The 18,041-nt window shown below is 44.2% G+C and overlaps 1 protein-coding gene across 1 annotated transcript in view; it reads right to left on the bottom strand.

Moving 5' to 3' along the window:
- Window positions 1-579: 579 nt before the first annotated feature.
- Window positions 580-18,041, bottom strand: part of Catspere (catsper channel auxiliary subunit epsilon) — a 117,312-nt gene continuing 99,850 nt past the window's right edge. The window contains exons 15-18 of the mRNA XM_032914676.1: window positions 15,351-15,437; window positions 11,918-12,075; window positions 3,244-3,297; window positions 580-946 (exon numbers count right to left, since the gene is read on the bottom strand). Of these exons, the coding sequence (XP_032770567.1) occupies window positions 793-946; window positions 3,244-3,297; window positions 11,918-12,075; window positions 15,351-15,437 (453 nt within the window). The 3' untranslated portion in view covers window positions 580-792. The remainder of the gene's footprint in view (window positions 947-3,243; window positions 3,298-11,917; window positions 12,076-15,350; window positions 15,438-18,041) is intronic.

The following is an 18,041-nucleotide window of genomic DNA, read 5'->3' as shown; positions in this document are numbered from 1 at the left end:
TTGACCTGCCTCGGCCTCCTGAGTGTTGGAATTAAAGGTGTGTGCCATCAACTCCTAGCATTTACTTCATTCTTAATTGGTACAGTAAGACCCAGGGCCCACAACAGCACTGACTTCCAGAAAGCATAATCACACACACACACACACACACACTCACACACTCACACACTCACACTCACACACACACTCAAATACATGTAAAATAACATTATTTTTAAAGTTTGAATTCAGTTTGGATAAACTAAGAAGCCTATTTTGAACCTGAAAATCAAAGGTTAAAACAGAATTAAAATTTATATTAGCTGCCCCTTTATATATTTCTAGTTGTGAACCTAACCCAAGATGACCCTTCCTATATAACATCTACATCTCCTAAGTGAACCTACCACTAGAAAAGCTTCTGAAATCTACTTAAAAGCAGATGACTTAAATAAATCTACTTTTATTGAGTATATATAAATTAACCACAACTATACACAGTTCCATATGATCCAATAAAATCATATTTGGCACATTTATTCACTGTCAGAAACTTTCATTGTTAGGAGTCAGCATAATAGCCAAAGGTGTTTATTTTTAAATGCAATGTGACAGTATCTATGGTATCATTAAAATGGAATAACAGTAATGTGATGTATGCTATTAGTAGAAGTAATTTAACTATATTTTTTCAGATATTGAATAAAATAATAGCATGAGCTTATTAGGCAAATGTAAATTCTTAATATAATTACATATATGCATACTACTATCTATCTACATATATGTATCCAGAGTCGACTCTCAGGTTTCCTAATTCTTCTTCTGTTTTCCAGGAGGCTTGTGAAGTGGTTCAATAATAAACTGCCTATAAATCTTCGAGTACCAGAAGTAGCTCAGAACTAGAACACTGATGAATGTGAGCATCAGGACAAATACCAAGGCAGCTACCAGGTAGATACTTGATCTGGAATACAAACAACAAAGGAGCCATCAGAAAGTCGTTGCCCATGCTCTGTCTGCTAATCCACTCAGTCGCACTGTCTTAGAACAGCTACCTCCCTTGCTGGTGGCAGGGAATGGAGGAATAAGCCCTAGCATAGGTCCTCGAGGTGGTTAAACATGCTCCAGGCTTACGGGGAGGCCAGTATGATGACCCACTGGAGGAAGGAAGGGCATCCTATGTACCACCCTTGGAGTGAAGCCCGGGAGAGGAGGTGGCGGCTGTGACTGAACAGTGCTTTAGGAAATAGATGGTGTGCAAGGCCATGGACACATGAAGAAGCTGGGAGGTCCTTCTGGGCTGTTCTGGAATGTAACCTAGTTCAGGGTGACTGGAACTCTAGAACCTGCAGGGCAGCGTGGTTAGAAATGAGCGACTGGCAAAGGCACTGGGCATGTGGTCCAATGGCGTAGACCCTGCCGACCAGGAATAAGGTCCTGAGTGTGCTCTCCAGCACTGAGAGAAAACGGAAAAGGAAAAAGGCACCCCCTTGCCCTCCACACGCTGTTCTCTCTGCCGTGAGAATTTTGGTTTCTTTAAAAAACACAAAAATAGAACTGTGCTTTTGTTTTAATCCCAGGTGTGGGATGTGGGGCTACTTCAGACTGACCACAGCTGCTGCGACTGTGGGACACTTGGAACTCTGGGGACTTTTCAGAGGGTGTATTAGTGCTAGGATCCCGAGAGGCTGGTTGGCGTGGGTTGTAGGTTGGTTCTGGTCTATGAGTACTCCTTAACAAAGACGAAAAAGAGGAGGAGGAGAGAAGAAGAAAGGTGGAGGAGGAAGAGGAGGAAGAGGAAAAAGAAGGAGAAGGAAAGAAAGGAAGGAAGGAAGGAAGGAAGGAAGAAAGGAAGGAAGGAAGGAAGGAAGAATGAGAGTTTAGCAGTACTAATACTGATGGCAAAGATCAAACTTTCCCCAAGGAACTCAACGCTCCTAATCAGCAGGAGATAGGACCATCCTCTATCCTTCATATATAGACATACGTGTCTCTTGTATATAGTTATGGGGTTAAAAGGGTGGAAGAAAAGGGGTTGAGAAGGGTAGAAGAACCCACAAAGTTGCCAAACTCCAGCTAAATCCTTTTCCCCCAAATACAGCACACCCAGTCCCAACAAACCAAAGAAACAAAACCCAAAACAGGTGGGCATGCATACGAGAGGAAAAAGCTTACAGTAAGAAAAGAGCTGGAGTTTAGGCAAAGAGCAAGAGGAGGGAGTTTTGTGGGAGCAAGACAGAATGGGAGAAGGTTATGTGATGTGGGTGAGAAGACGGAGGGGAAGGGTTAGGTCCAGGATGTATTCAAAAGTCTCTGTAATTGGGCTGGAGAGATGGCTCAGTGGTTAAGAGCACTGACTGCTCTCCCAGAGGTCCTGACTTCAAATCCCAGCAAGGACATGGTGGTGCCCTCTTCTGGTGTGTCTGAAGACAGCTATAGATAATAAATCTTAAAAAATAAAAATAAAAATAAAGTCTCGGCAATTGTTAACATGCGGCATTCCAGGGTCTTGCAGAAGAATAAGGAGAGCTGCTAAGTCTGGGGGTGGTCAGCATGAAGATGCTGTCACCGTTCACTGACACAGATACAGAGGGACGGATGGGGACATACAGGGAGACGTGGCCTTAGTGTGCTTCCCGGCTGGCCTGGAGCTCCTGGGCTCTAGTGATCCTCTCACCTCTGGCCACCCTTCCAGGCTCAGGGCTTGGTTCCATGGCTGGTGGTGATTGAGCATTTGTGACTGTGAAAGCATGCATATGTGGGAGTGTGTGGGTATGAGTGTGGAAGTGTATGTATGAATGCGTATGTGTGTGTGAGTATATTTGTGACAGCACTGGTGATGAGCGTGTTTGAGTGTGTGTGAGCGTGTGTGAACATGTGGGTAGAGGGCCCTTCACTTTGGGTCTCTTCATCTGGTGTTCTGTGGAGGCACCTCCCTGGAGAGGGCTTATGTTTTAATCCAAAAATGTAAGGGTTGTTTTTTATTTGAAGTCTCAGTGTCTGCTTGGAGCAGACTGTTGTAGTGTTAGTTTCTCTGGGTCTACAATTATCTCAGTGTGATTTTTCTCCTCTGGGAGCAAGAAAAGGGCTCTCTTTTGAACCACGATCAGCGTAACTCGCCCTCTTTCTACCAGGCACTGTGTTGAGATGGGGGGACCAAGGGTCCCAGGCCAGCCTGGGTTACCAGATTTTGTCTTAAAAAAAGCAAAGATAGGAAACAAAATAAACAAAACTGCAGCACCATGAGGTACTGCCCATTACCTGGGAATCTGTCCTAAGCTCTCAATCGCAAAATACGTTGTTAGGTTACAGAAGCTGTGAATTAGAATATTAAATATTAAGTCAGATGTGTTTAAAACGTCCATATTTATGCTTATAATCAGATCATATGGAACCTTATTAAGGTGTCATTTTCTTAACAAGAACACAGTAGACACGTCATAATGGACACTGTTGCACCTTTAGGCTACTGTGAGATTCCCCAGAGCGTCTGTCCTCACAGCATTACACAGTTTGGCTAGTAGTTTCCAGGGCAACAGTCATAATGGCTTTAATAATACTGAACAATGATCATACGTATCTGCAGAAGGATTACACAGTTAACCATTGCATACGGGGCCTTATGTTCAATGAAGTTGAGCTAAATGAGCATCTACTATGTACCTGGTGCTGTGCAGAGTGCATGCATGCTCCATTAGTCCTCACGAGAACCTTTCCTTCCAGACGAGGGAGCTAAGGATCAGCTCTTGCATTGCGGTGGTCAAACTCCTGATAAAAACAACTCGAGGAAGAAAAGAGTTTGCTTTGACTCACACCCCCAGGGGAGAGGAAGGCATGCAAGTGGTCATAGCTGACCCACGTGAGGAAGAGGAGAGTGATGAGTACTGGTGCCAGTTCACTTTCTGTTTGTGTGTAGTAGTGGACCAGAGTCCATGGAGTTGTACAGCCCACATTTTCAGGGTGGGTCTTCCCTTCCTCAAATAACCTAATCTAAAAAAAAAAAATTCTTAATACACATATCCAGAGACTTATCTCTTTGGTGATTCTGGATCCTTTCAGGCTGACAGGATCAGTCTTGCATTATAAAATGTAAAGACTGTTAAAGGAGGTCTACTGAGGTAAATTTCTTAGGTCCGTGTTTCTCTTTCACCTTCAGGCAGGGCCCAGAGGAAACTGTTCGTGACAGCCCCGAGACTTGCATCAGCGTCTGAGGCCAAGTGGAGTCCCAAGATCTGAGGAACGGGACGCTGCAGTAGGAATGGGCTCTTCCATTTTGTTTAGGATGAAGCAAAAGCCGAATGGATTTATAATTAGAGGAAGAAAGTATGGCTACCGTCAGGGAAAATGACTGGGTATGGGTGGTTGATGCTGGGCCCTCTTTGGCTGACATGACAGGGCTGGGATTGTATTAGGTAAATAGTGGGAGACTATTTACCTAGCACGTGTGAGGCCTCAGTTCAGTTCCAGCAAACAAGTAAACAAATCAAGTTACATAAAGGAAATCAACAAGGCATACCCGAAATACGGACCTCGAAGGGAAGAGGCATAATGAGGGCAACCCCAAGCATGTGCCGTGAAGGGTCTACCTTCCGGAATGAAGCACCTGTTTCCTCATAAGGGAACCAGAGTCTGCCAGGGCCTGCCCTCTGCCAAAGTCACCCCTCCTTGTGGAAAGTCCATGCCAAAGGCCGTGACCCAGAAGACCTTGTCCCTTTCTCAGAACAGCTCTGCCAGGCAACGCTGCTCAAGTGTCCCTGTGAAATCAACGGAAGGCTTCACTGGGGCTGGAGTTACCCACTTCCTCCTCTCTCCATTTTGACTTCCTTCTTCTACAGGCAGCTATCTTCGATCCCATCCTAGTAAACCTACATATCTATCTGCATCACAAAATGTGCTTCCTGAGAAACCTGAGCTGCAAAGCTTAGGCTGCCTCTCTGAAGCTCGTCTGGCTGGCTTCTCAGAAGACAGAGAATCTGGGACACCCGGGAAGTTTTCGTGAGCTCAGTCCAGGCTCTTTCCAGGGTTCTCTAGTCCTGGTGGCCAGTAAGCAGCTGCTCATCTGAAAAGGCGCTTCCCTCCTCAGTGTTCCACTAGCCTCATTGGCGGAAAAAGAATTTTTTTTTTACCTTCCAGGATTACATCCACCCTATGAACCTACTGCCAGAGAGCTTGTTTTCCAACAGCATCTCATGGGACGTTGTGCTAATCCCTTATGCTGATGATGTAAGGCGTATGCTCAGGTGGTGGTAAGCGGATAAGAGAGGTAAGTCACACTGATGTGGGGCACATGATATCCCTCAGCTCATGTCCAGATAAAAGGACCATCCTGTTGATTGTTGCTGCTACTGTTCTACATTTACCCACTTTGAGATATATATACATATATACATATATATATATTTCATATACATTCATATATTTATATATTAACACATAATTTATACAGAGTATATAATATATAAACATATTTTAAAGTATATGGACATACTTACAAAACATTACATACTGTTCTGTGTATTATATATTAACTAAAAATCTACCAGACTTGAACTCAGGGCAGAGGACTTTTCTCTATGTCCCCGGTGGTTCAAACAGTGCTGAGATCTAGCTCCCACGACCTGACCCCATAGCGATGGGTGATCCCGAAACCTTGGCTGCTGACTGACTCTTAGACATGTGCTATCTCTGACATCTAAACCTGATGTGACCTTTCTGTCCTGGTGTGCAAGTGATGTAAGACGGTCTTGCATGCACTCAAGAGTTGATGGTTTCTGTTCTCAGACATTGGGAGGTCTTTGAGGCTCCACTGACTGCAGAGTAAAAATAGAGGACATTTGCAGAGTGCTGTGAATTCTGTGGAGAACAGACCTCCCATCAAACAGGGCTTCTTGTTAATGTTTCTTCATTTTTTTATCTAGAGGATAACGGCCAGTGCCGTAATAGTGCACAGTAACTGAATCTTAGATGCATGGTGAGGATTTGCACAAAATAGAAACTGGTGAGAAGAAATTTAAAGGGAGCATGTGTAGATAGGGTCCTCGACAAGATTCTGGAGTATTTAAATGTTTGGGTGTCACATGACCCACATTCATTTTATCACCAGAGAAGAGGCTCTTCCTTTGGTGACCGCTCTTCCTTTTGCCAGCCTCCCAAGTGCTTATGCGGTGGGGTCATGAATAGTGTGGCCATGGTGCCTGCTGTGGCTTTCCTTTATCCAGGCTGATGTGGAGACTGCCATTACCAGGCATTGACTTTTCTTGCCACTGCAGCATCAGTACCGGGCTGACTTGCCCCAAAGGTGCATGAATCCAGAGGCACTGGCCATCTCCCCAGTGGCGGCTGATGTCATCAAGTGGAGGACAGTGATCTCTTCTTCCTGTGGCATGCTTGGGTCTGAATTTGCCTGTTTTGTTTGGCTTCATCCTGAAGCACTGGATGGAGGTGTTCTGAGAGCCAGGCATTTTTGTCATGTTGTCCCAATAACAAAGAATAAAAGAACAAGGACTGGAAAGCAAGAGAGCTGACGTGCATGGGGTTCACTGGTCTCTCAGAGGAGTGGATATCCTTTCAAGGCGTCCTTTGTATTAATAGGGTGCTCTTTTGTTGCTGGTGACCTAGGTCATTTTTTGGTATTCACCTGTTGTTCTAATAAAGCTTCCTTTAACTCTTTGAGCCTTTGGTCTGGATAATAAGTTATATAGTAATAAGAGCTATAAAACCAGAATGGAAAGGTTATCAGAGAGTTGCAGAATTCTTACAATGAGTCAACGCTATGTGAACCAGTGCCAAGATAAGGAGTGTTTTAATCCCACTGCCAGAATACATAAGTTTGAGAATCAGAGCAACGGAATTGGGGGTCACCCAGGTTTTCATTTATTACTCAAAGCACACATGTGTAGCACGTGTGCAAGGCTTAGAATACATAGGAATAAAAACCTTTTTTTCCAGGATACAAAGTGCAGTGCTCGCTAAAGACATACTGTACATAGGGACGGGAAGCCTGGTGAGATACCGTATGCCTTTAATCACGGCACTCCGGAGAGAGAAAGAGAAGTTTTCTCCGAGTGTTCAAGGCCAATCTGGTCTACAAAGCAAGTTCTAGGACAGCTAGGACTGTAGAGAGAGACTCTGTCTCAAACAACAGCTACAGTATCTGTGTCTACTTCTATGCTATTTATATTTGAACTATCTTTTATTTTTCCCCTTTTCCATTTCTCCTACTTGTATATGACATATGTTAGGCACATCAGCGCTAACTGGTGACAACTGGGAAGTCTTACATATCATGGCAAAATTAAAGGAGAAACAAAAAGTTCTTTCGAGGGATTGGACTTAGCACTGGATGCACTAAGACTGATTTGTTCCGCTTTGGAGGGTTAAGTGCATTGTTAAGTATAATTACGTTCTCATGAAATGAATTATTTTTGTGGTTCCTTGGAAGTTGAGAGGTTTGGGGCAAGGGAGTGATGATAGTATGGACTGCGATGATTAGAAACTCTCGGTTTCTCCCCAGCACTCATTTATTCTCTTTATAGGCTATCTATCTTTCTCAGTGTGACTTATTTCACAGAGAATGACACTCATTGGTTCTCTTCATTTTCCTGAAAATAATATTAATTTTGCTCTTTCTCAGGCTGGATAAAATTCTATCATGTGCATATACACACGTTCTGCTGGCAGACAGCTGGGCCAATATGTCCTCCTTTCATTGCTTCTTTGAAAAAAAAAAAAGTCAACATTCAAGCTGAATAAGAATGGCCCCGGAGGCTCAGAGATTGGACACCTGGTCACCAGGGAGTGGCACTATTTGAAAGGGTCAAGAGGGGTTCCCTTTTTGGAGGAAGTGTGTCACTGGGGCGTGGGTTTTGAGGTTTCCGAAGCCCAAGCCAGGCCCCGAGGCTTACTACCTGCTGCCTGTAGACCTGGATGGACAACCTCAGCTCTTTCTCTAGCACCATGTCTGTCCTGTGCCACCATGTTCCCCATCATGATGACAGTGACCTGAACCTTGGAAACTGTAAGCAAGCCCCGGTTAAAGAGGTGCTGTGGGGTCTCTTCACAGCGATAGAACGCTGACTAAGACACAAGCACATGCATTTTGTATTTTGTGTCTAACAGGCTTAACACTGGACGGGCTTCAGGGGCTCGTTTTACAGGTAGTTATTTCTATTGGTTCTTGTTCCTTGTCTATGGCTTCTTTTCCTGTCTGGTTTATTTGTTAGAATGTTTCAGTGTGTGTGTGTGTGTGTGTGTGTGTGTGTGTGTGTGTGTGTGTGTTTACATTTAAAGTGAATTCTTCCAGCCCTACTCTTCATTTGTTTCTGCTGAGCATGTGGGAGGCATAAACAGACTGGGACTATTTCAAACAAAATTTTTAGCTACAGCACTATCTCTGGTGAACACTCAGCTAACCAGGAATCCGGGCTCAAATCTAGTGAGAGTTGGCTTCATTTTCTTTTTCATCTGGAATTAGAACTAAATTCAGATACATACCCCCATCGTCTTCTAGGGTTTTACCACTCACAGCCATCGGTTGTCTGTCTGATCTAATCTCTGAATGCCAGTCTGTCACACCCATTTATATCACTAAACTTACTTTTCTACTTTCTTTTTCCAAACTTATCCAGGGTTGTAGACACGTGAGAACAGAAGATCAAAACTTTAGGTAGCTGACCCCATGGCACCCATGCCAATAGTGTCCCTTCATGGGCCTATCTTGTCAGGCCACTGGTTGAATCTCACAGGGTTCACAGTTGGTTTGATGCAGTGATGACTTTGTGGCAAGCAGCCCGTATAGCATCTTCCAGTGATACGAAAGTCACCCAACAGGGAGGAAGCTTCCTGGTCAGTACCAATTTGGTTTCTCTGTGTTCTGTGGTCAAAGTGTGTGGTGTCCTCAGCTTTAGGGTCTAGCTATCCAGTTCTTCTGGGTAACAAAAATCAGTGACAACAGGTTGTACTTCCTTGAGGTCTCTAGGTCATCCCTGACCTTACAACTCAAGGAGAGATATTCAACACCTAGTATTGGGCTTTTTATTGGGTCACTTACGGCTTCTTTAAGGAGCATTATACCCTGATTAGAGGCAACTCCAATAAAACTCACATAAATATATATATATATATAAATATAAACACACATATTTATATATGTGTAACATATTTATATATACTAACCTAAGATATTATATAAATTATTATATAATTTTATATTTTATAATTTTAATATAAGTATATGGTTGTATGAATTTATTATACAAATATATCTCGATATATATTTTTATATGGCCTTTTCAAAATCTCAGTGTTATCGCTTTCCTCACCTCTTCGGCCTTGTCCCTTCTATCCTTGCCTCATTTAAAACTCCTTCTCCTTTTCCCTTTCTATCTCCTGGGTTCTATTATTCCCACCTTCACGAAGACCTCCCCCACCCCACCCTGCCTCCCACTAGTGGTCCCTCTGTACTTTTAGGCCCATGCCACAAGATGAAATGGTGTCTGGTATTGTTAATCTGGCCAAGAACTTCTGGTAGGGGAACTTATCCATCCAAGGCGTGAACGTCTTACTATTATCTTGCTGAATGGACACAGTACCGATTGCCTTCTAAATTGTGTATCTATTCCCATAGATTAGATCCCAGATGTCTGTTTGTGCGGTGGATGATAGTTAATAGAGAAACTTATTGTCACAGTGAAGAAAACTGTCTGCAGGTTAACTGTCAGCCACAAATAGGACATCTATATCATACTCCTTCCCCCCAAATCCAGAGACTGCTGGGGAGGGGAAGAGTCAGAAGGCAGGAAGTACTATAGTCACAACAGGCCTGCTATACTTAAGAACTCACAGCGGCCATGGCTGCCTGCATAAGAGCTGTACAAGACCAAGTCAATCAACATTTCAGTATGAAGAGAGGAGGGGAGAAACGATGGACAGTAGCTGGCTTACGAGGGAAGTAGGGACATTTTCCTTTAACGGTGTGGCTCCTGTTGGTTAACTACAGGCCAGTGGATAGCCCCATACCCGTGAGTATGGAATCAGTGGGCCACATAAGGAAAAAAAACCAAAGACATGACCTTGAAGCAGGGTCGGGGAAGGAAGCAGGGGTTGGATCTCGAAGGAATTAGGGATGAATATGATCAAAATCCATTGTATACATCTATGAAATTATTAAGAATGAATGAAAATGGGTTAAAAAGTGGACGTAGCCATTTTAATAGTTGAGAATCCTACACGCTGATTGTCCAAATATTAGCTCTCAGCACCCACTACATGGACTGGGTGTGTTACGCACACCATCTCCTTGCCGCTCTCCTAGGACCTTCCAGGATGCAGGCCACTTTCCCTGTTGACTGGCTCGCGGTCATTTCTCACGGCCTGGACCCCTTGTGGCTTTCACACACATCCTTTTCTTTGGGATTATTTCACCCTCGAAGCCTGGTTTCCTTATATGTTTGTTATTTTTGAGACTCTCTTCCAGACTGGTCTTGAGCTCCTGGGATCAAGAGATCTATGGACTCGGGCCCTCTGAGTAGCTGGGATGACTGGTTTGTACTGCCGTTGGAACGGTCTGGACATTTTCTCTTGACATTGGCAAGAGTCCCTTTCTGCGATGGCATCACTCTTTTAGCCTACCCATCGCTGTGCATCGGTGAAGCCGCCCATCACCTGTGAGCGGAGAGGCTCTTTTCCCTAAGGCTTCTCCTCCCTTTCAAGGAAGTATTCTTATCCCTGTGGGCGGGGCTAGGAGATGTGCGGCACTCAGAACTCTTTCAGAAGGAAATCCTCTCCGTTGATCTTAGGAACTCCCAGCCTCCTTGGAAATACACTGGAGGCTTATGGGTATAGGAGAATCATAAATCTCTTAGTTTTGCTTTGGTCTTTCTATCAATCAGTCTGCATTCCAAAACTACCTAAGTGCTTCCAGGCATCAGTGAACTTTTTAGCATACCAAAAGACACATCTTTGTGAAGGAGGAGCAAGGCAGTCAGGTAACGTTTGTTTGCCAGGTAACCAAGGGAAGCCCACAGAACTCAAAAGATAATGTCACATTGATAGACTCCCATTCAATCATGACCGACGGATCCTGTCCACATTGTATTTTTTTATTTTTATTTTATTTTATTTTATTATTTTTTTTTTTTTTGGTTCTTTTTTTGGAGCTGGGGACCGAACCCAGGGCCTTGCGCTTCCTAGGCAAGCGCTCTACCACTGAGCTAAATCCCCAACCCCCACATTGTATTTTTTAAAATGTGTCTCCTCCGGGGCCAAGCACATGGGCTCCTGGGCTTCCATTTGCTCTGTTCTCTTATAGTGCTAGGATGGCACCCTGGGCCGTGACCACGCTAGGTGTGACTGTTAATCTTCATTGTCAGTCTGACCGGATTTTGAGACACCATGGAAACACACCTTCTGGGACTACACAGGAGGCTGTTTCCAGAAGTGTCTGACTGAGAAAGACTCACACTAAGCATGGATCACACGGTAGCCTGGACCGGGGTCTGTGAGGGGAAAAGAATTGCACCTGACCTCTGTTGCTCTGTGCTTCCTGACGGGGGCTCCTCGCCAGCCGCCTGGCTCTCCTGGCACTATGCTGTTTCTACCATGGTAGATTTTACTCTCAGACTTTGAGCCATAATCCACCCTTCACCCTTTATGTGCTTCTTGTCAGGTGTTTGGTCATGTCAGCGGGAAAAGCAGCCAATATGTATGTCAAGGGGACACACACAATACCAGAACAAAATTTCAAACTGAGTGATCTAATAACCTGCTTCTATAGCATGTTTGCTATGATTGCTACAAAATGAAAAGTAAACTTATAAATAACAGGAATAATTAAATTAGATATTTAGATGGTATCAAATTAAACCAAAAAGACAAAAAAATACTATTTTAAAAGGGGAAAATATCATTTTAATCTTACTTACAATTTTATTCTTACCTATAGTTTGGATCCAAGATCTTCAAGCGATACACATACATTGCGGCATATGATGAGGACCATTTTAAGGCGTTTTTATTAGAATAGTTTATAATCTCGTATGGTTGACTTAGGTCTCCTGGCTTCCCAATAGCATAAGAAAAACAAGGCCTATAGTTCTGAGCACAAGCAAAGACAAAAAAAAAAAGTTTATTCCCACACTTTAATAAAATCTGATTCATATGATGTATGAGAATTTTATGTGTATGAGTATTTTTTTTTTTTTGGTCTGTATTCAAGTTCACCACCTACACACCCTACCTGTGCAGGTCAGAAAAGGGCATCAGAACCCCAGGTGCTTGTGAGCTGCCTTATGGATGCTGGGAACCAAAACCAGGTCCTCTGCTAAGAGTAGCCAGTGCTTCTATCTGCTGACCTTTCTCAATAGCCCCAGCTTATCATATATTCGTTTTGGAAACATCACGTGATGGCTACACCTTTCTACTCTGCCACTGCCGTACTGGAGAATGCCTGGCATATCCCCTACCAGCCCTCGCCCATGGTTCCGAGAGGAATTTCTGGGGGATCCGTCACATAGACCAAGATATTCTTAGCTTGGTGAAAACCGGGATGTCAAGTAAGAGTGTGGGACTAGGAGCTTAGTTTAGCTTTCAGAAGGGATTAAGGCTGAGAATGGTACCCCTGTGTAAGTTTGCTATGGACATAGCCTGAGTAGCAAGGCAGAGATCTACCCAGCCCATGTACAAGGTGGCTCTAATCCTATGTGGGTAAGCTTGCCCTTGGAGAGAGACTACTGGGCTCCTCTGGAGATGGATGGGACTTCACCCACTTGAAAGACTGTTGCCCACAACTGTACCGAACCCGGCGAGTTTCTTTGGGTCTTTCCATCTGTCCTGTAACGTCTACTTATCACCGATCACAAATGCTTAATGAAGCCAAATTCTGTCCATAGCCATTGAATAGTAAGGGTAGGGGTAGGGAGAAGGTTAACGTAAGAGGTGTGTTTATGTATAAAGTGAGGGGAAGAGTAAGGGTGTGAGTAAGTGTAGGTTGGGGTGAAGTGGCTGGGGTAAGGGTAGGAGTTGGCGCAGGGGTAGAGGTAAAATGGAATAGGGTTTGGGGTAGGTATAGTGGTATGGATGGTAGGTGGCACTGGATATATCGGTGGTGTTTACTTCTTGATTTCTTTATTTCCCCTACATTTTGAGGCATTTTAATGCAATGCTACCATGGGTATAGTCTATCTTCAATGTACTAGGTATTAAAGGTATGCTATGCGATTGTTTCACATGAAGCACATGTTAGTAAAGCATTACAACACCTCATGATAAAACACAAACATAGCAGGGAGAATCTGTGCCTTCTCCCATTTCTCATCTCTGTTCAGCTCTCTGACAGTGTATGTCTGCTATAGGTACCCAACCGTGTTTGGGTACCTGACTGAAGAATGCATAGATGGCTCATGGATCTTTCAGTAAAACCAACTTGAAAATTCGCACTATGCTGGGTGGTGTGGTGGCACACGTTTTAATGCCAGCATTTGGGAGGCAGAGGCAGATACATCTTTGAGTTTGAAGTCAGCCTGGTCTACGTAGGTGGTTCCAGGACAGCCAGGGCTATGGAGAGAGACCCCTTCCCTGTAAAAGAAAATACAAAATATTTCCTGGGTCAACACTGGGCTATGAGAAGTATTGTTTACTGAGTTGGTTAATACATGGAGCCATGAACTTGATTAAAAGAAAAGGAGACAGTTACATTACACGTGGGAACTGGATATCTGCCCATCACCACGGAATGGACCTGGGCATTAGGACTTCTTTGCTGGTAACACTGTGCATTTTTATAGAGAGACATTGGAATATGTTTGTTCTTTCTAATTTTCTCCTTTGTTATTCTTTTTTTAATTCCAGGGATGATATTGACCAACGGCTGCTCCTCCTGGTCACATGAGACGTTTCCTGCCATACTGTTGGGCTGCCAGGTCAAGTATTTCTTTTCCCTCATTTTCATTTGTGAGCCATCACTTCATCAGCTACCTAGTCTTCAAGCTAACAAATCTCCCATAGACTCATGAGCTCACTCTGTTTCTAGCCAAGGACTGCTCTGTTTAGACTCTTGGTCACGTTCAAAGACTCAAACCCCATATTGGATCACAGGAAAGTTAGCCAGCCCTGCAGCGCCCGTCCTGTCCCTATCTGTTCCAACACCAACTCCGAGAACCTACAAAAAATGCCATTTTTGCTCTCAGACATTTTTTCTCTGAGAACTTAGAGGTCGAGAGCTACTTCTTAGAAGCAGAACTGTCTTGTGCTGTCCTTCTCGGAAGGTGGGATGAGGATTGAGGGCCTGGCATGTTCCTTCTAGAATCTTTGCTAGTTGCAAGCTACTTCCATGGTTTCCCAGGTATAGGCCCCAAGGCCCAAGGTCAGCAAGGTCAGCAATGTCAGCTGCATCTGGGAACTTTTAGAAATATGAATTTAGGAGCTGGATTGTCATGCAGACACTTACATAGCTTACACAATGCTCTGGACGTTATCTCCAGTGCTGGGAAAAGAAAGGAACAGAAAGGCAGGAAGAAGCAGGAAGGGCAGTAAGAGAGTGGGGCAGTGAGGCAGGAAAGGGAGAAGCGGGGTCAGAAAAAAATGTTGACCCTGCTTGAGATTTACTGAATCAGAAACTCGGATGAGACCAAGTTGTCTATTCCAACAAGCTTCCTGTAGGATAAGTCATCCCTGGTGTCTTCTAAGCTTGGAAACCACTAGACTATTCATGCCGGTTCAGCCTCATTTCATGACTGTCAACCTTCCAGCTACTCACTGCTGGATGTATGTCCTTGCCGAAGAGCACCACAGAGTCAGTGATGCTCTCTGTGACATTTGTTTGCCCAACCCAGACCCTTGGGTGCCTGCGAAAAACAACAAAAATAACCAGGAAGGCAAGTTCGTTTGGAACTGAATCCACTGCTACATTAATTCCTTGTGACTTTAAGTAATAAGTGTTCCTTATCAGTGGCGATGAGCCATAGTTTATTACTTAGCTCTGTAAGTGCTACGATGAGTTGGGTGCTGGGAATATACCAGTGAGCAGAACAAACAAAGCCCTCTTCACTCTTGGAGCTTGTGTTTGATTTATTTTTGTTTATCTCAGACTGAATTTTAGGTTGAACTCTACGTGTCTTTGTGTCTGTGTTTAACTGGAGGAGGCTGAAGGAGGGCACTGGATCCCTGAAGCTGAAGTTACACTCGGTTAAGAGCCACGTGACATGGATCTGGGAACAGACCTCGGACTCTGTAAGGGCAGAGTGTGCTCTCTCCAGCACCATAAGACCACAAGTCTATTAAAAGGCTCACTTTCCGTATTTTTACACATAGTGGTCATTTGATACACCCAAGCTTTTGCTAATCTCGAACACCAAGTTTAGTCCTTTTCTTACCTGAGGCCCCCAGATGTCTTCCATTGGGACGCCTGGGTTTTCCTCTATCATAATGTCCCATGTCTGTGCTTCATTTATACAACCATTCTGTCAAAAGATGCGATTATGGAGAAGGCTTTGTATTAGCTTGTTTTGGAGTAACTTAATTGGCACTGGAAAATTTAATATTTTTCAAAAAAACACAAACCCTTACATTTATACACAGTGCAGTTTTTTTTCCTTACTTAAACACAGTACAGTTTTTTTTTTTCTTTTTTTTTTTCCGGAGCTGGGGACCGAACCCAGGGCCTTGTGCAAGCGCTCTACCACTGAGCTAAATCCCCAACCCACAGTACAGTTTTAAACACTGAAAATGTTCAATTGATTTTGTTCACACTCTGTGACCACAGCCACTGCCAGAGACCACCTGAACAAACCCTCACCCCTGGCAACCAACATCCGACTTTCTGCTGAGACTTTTGACTGACTAACGTTTACAAGTGAAGCAGTTTGGTATTTTTCTGCCTGCAAACCAGCCTGCTTTTATTTAGTAAAATGTTCTCACGGGCCATCCGTGGTCTAGCAAGTATGAGGATTTCCTGCCTTTGGACAGCTCGCGTGAGGGTGTGCGTATGTGCATGCGCCCGCACATGTGTGCAAGTGGATGCTGTTGGGTGACTGGAGATGCCAGAGGATAGATAACCCGTGGGTCCTGAGGGGATTGATCTCAGGTCCCTCAGCCTCGACAGGAAGCTCTGTTACCTGATGAACCATCTGGTGAAACCACGATTGTTGGATCATTCGAGAATTTTGTGTCGAATTTTGTGAAGAATTACCAGACTATTTTCCATAGCACTAATCCATTCCTTTTTATGTTAAGTCCCTTTTCATTTGAAAAGATCAACAACAAAAACAAAACAAAAAAACCCCACATAGAGGCTAAAACCAACACGAGAATAATGAAAACCTTTCCACTCCTGATTCAAAACATAGCCCAGAAAGTCTCCACAGCGTGCCTGTGCATCGAATAACTAACTGTTGCCCTGGCTTTTCTAGGCACCATTCTTCACAGTTCTTGCTTCCCTCACCAGAATGTGCATCCCTGCTCACTGTGGTCTCAGCCCTTAACACCATCCCATACACGCACCCTTTCAACGAGACGTCCCTCTGCCCATGTCCTTACGGGCTTGGCTGTTGTACATGGTGCTGTGAACGTGGTGTGAAAATAAATTATGGAGAACTTCCATTCCACTCTTGAGCATCCAGGCATGGAATAGTGGAGATTGCGCTCTCAGTCTCTGGTTTGCCACTGCGAGTCCCCCAGGGTGAAGGTGCCCGTCCCCCTCTCCATCACGAACTCTTTACTACTGTACTGTTTATTTTTATTCTTGCCGTGCTAGTGTATGTGAAATAGTGTCTGTGGATTTAATCTAGGTTCCCCAAATGTTCTCCAATGCCAACTAGCCATTTTCTTTAGAGAAATTATCTATTCGAGTCCTCCCTCCTGCTTTAATTGGGCTGTTTTGTTGAATTATGGGAGTTTTCTGAATACTCGGGACATTCTACTATCAAATATATGACCTGCAAATACTTTGCTCCATTTCATAGGTTGTCTTTTTATTTTTGTGGTTTTTTGGATTTACTGTTATTTTTTTTATCCCCACCACCGCTTCCCTTCCTTTCATTCCAGTTTCTCCCCCATCCACTCCTCCTCCACTTCTATTCAGAAAAGGGCAGTGCTCCCATGGATTTCCACTAGACGTGGCATATCAAGTTGCAGCAAGACTGGGCACCTCTCCTTGCATTAAGGCTAGAAGAGGCAAGCCGGTGGGAGGAAAAGGTCAGGGACAGTCCCTGCTCTCACTGTTAGGCATCCTACAAGCTACACAACTGTAACCTGTATGCAGAGGGCTAGGTCGGTCCCTCTCTGGCTCCTGTTCGCCTCAGTGTCTGTGAGCCTCTGTGAGCCTAGGTTAGTTGAATCTGTGGGCTTTTCTTGGGGTGTCCTTGACACCTCTAACTCCTATACTCTCTGCTCCTCTTTCCATTGGTTGCTGAATGAAACCTCTCTGATGAAGCATGGTCTAGGCACCAATTCCTGTGCCTTTTGATACACAGAGTTTTTTTTTTTTTATTATTATTATTAACTTGAGTATTTCTTATATACATTTCAGTGTTATTCCCTTTCCGGTTTCCGGGGCAAACATCCCCTCCCCCTCCCTTCCTTATGGGTGTTCCCCTCCCAACCCTCCCCCATTGCTGCCCTCTCCCCAACAGTCTAGTTCACTAGGGGTTCAGTCTTAGCAGGACCCAGGGCTTCCCTTCCACTGGTGCTCTTACTAGGATATTCATTGCAACCCTACGAGGTCAGAGTCCAGGGTCAGTCCATGTATAGTCTTTGGGTAGTGGCTTAGTCCCTGAAGTCTCGGTTGGTTGGCATTGCTGTACATATGGGGGTCTTGAGCTCCTTCAAGCTCTTCCAGTTCTTTCTCTGATTCCTTCAACAGGGTCCTGTTCTCAGTTCAGTGGTTTCCTGCTGGCATACGCCTCTGTATTTGCTGTATTCTGGCTGTGTCTCTCAGGAGCCATCTGCATTCACATTTTGATCATCCGTCTTGAGTTTCATTTGTTCTAGGCATCTAGGGTAATTCAAGCATTTGGGCTAATAGCCACTTATCAATGAGTACATACCATGTATGTCTTTCTGTGATT

This window comes from Rattus rattus, chromosome 10 (assembly GCF_011064425.1).
Source record: "Rattus rattus isolate New Zealand chromosome 10, Rrattus_CSIRO_v1, whole genome shotgun sequence".
Classification (NCBI taxonomy): Eukaryota; Metazoa; Chordata; class Mammalia; order Rodentia; family Muridae; genus Rattus; species Rattus rattus.
The sequence above is the reverse complement of the archived record's forward strand: the minus strand, read 5'-3'. Positions and strand labels throughout refer to the sequence as shown.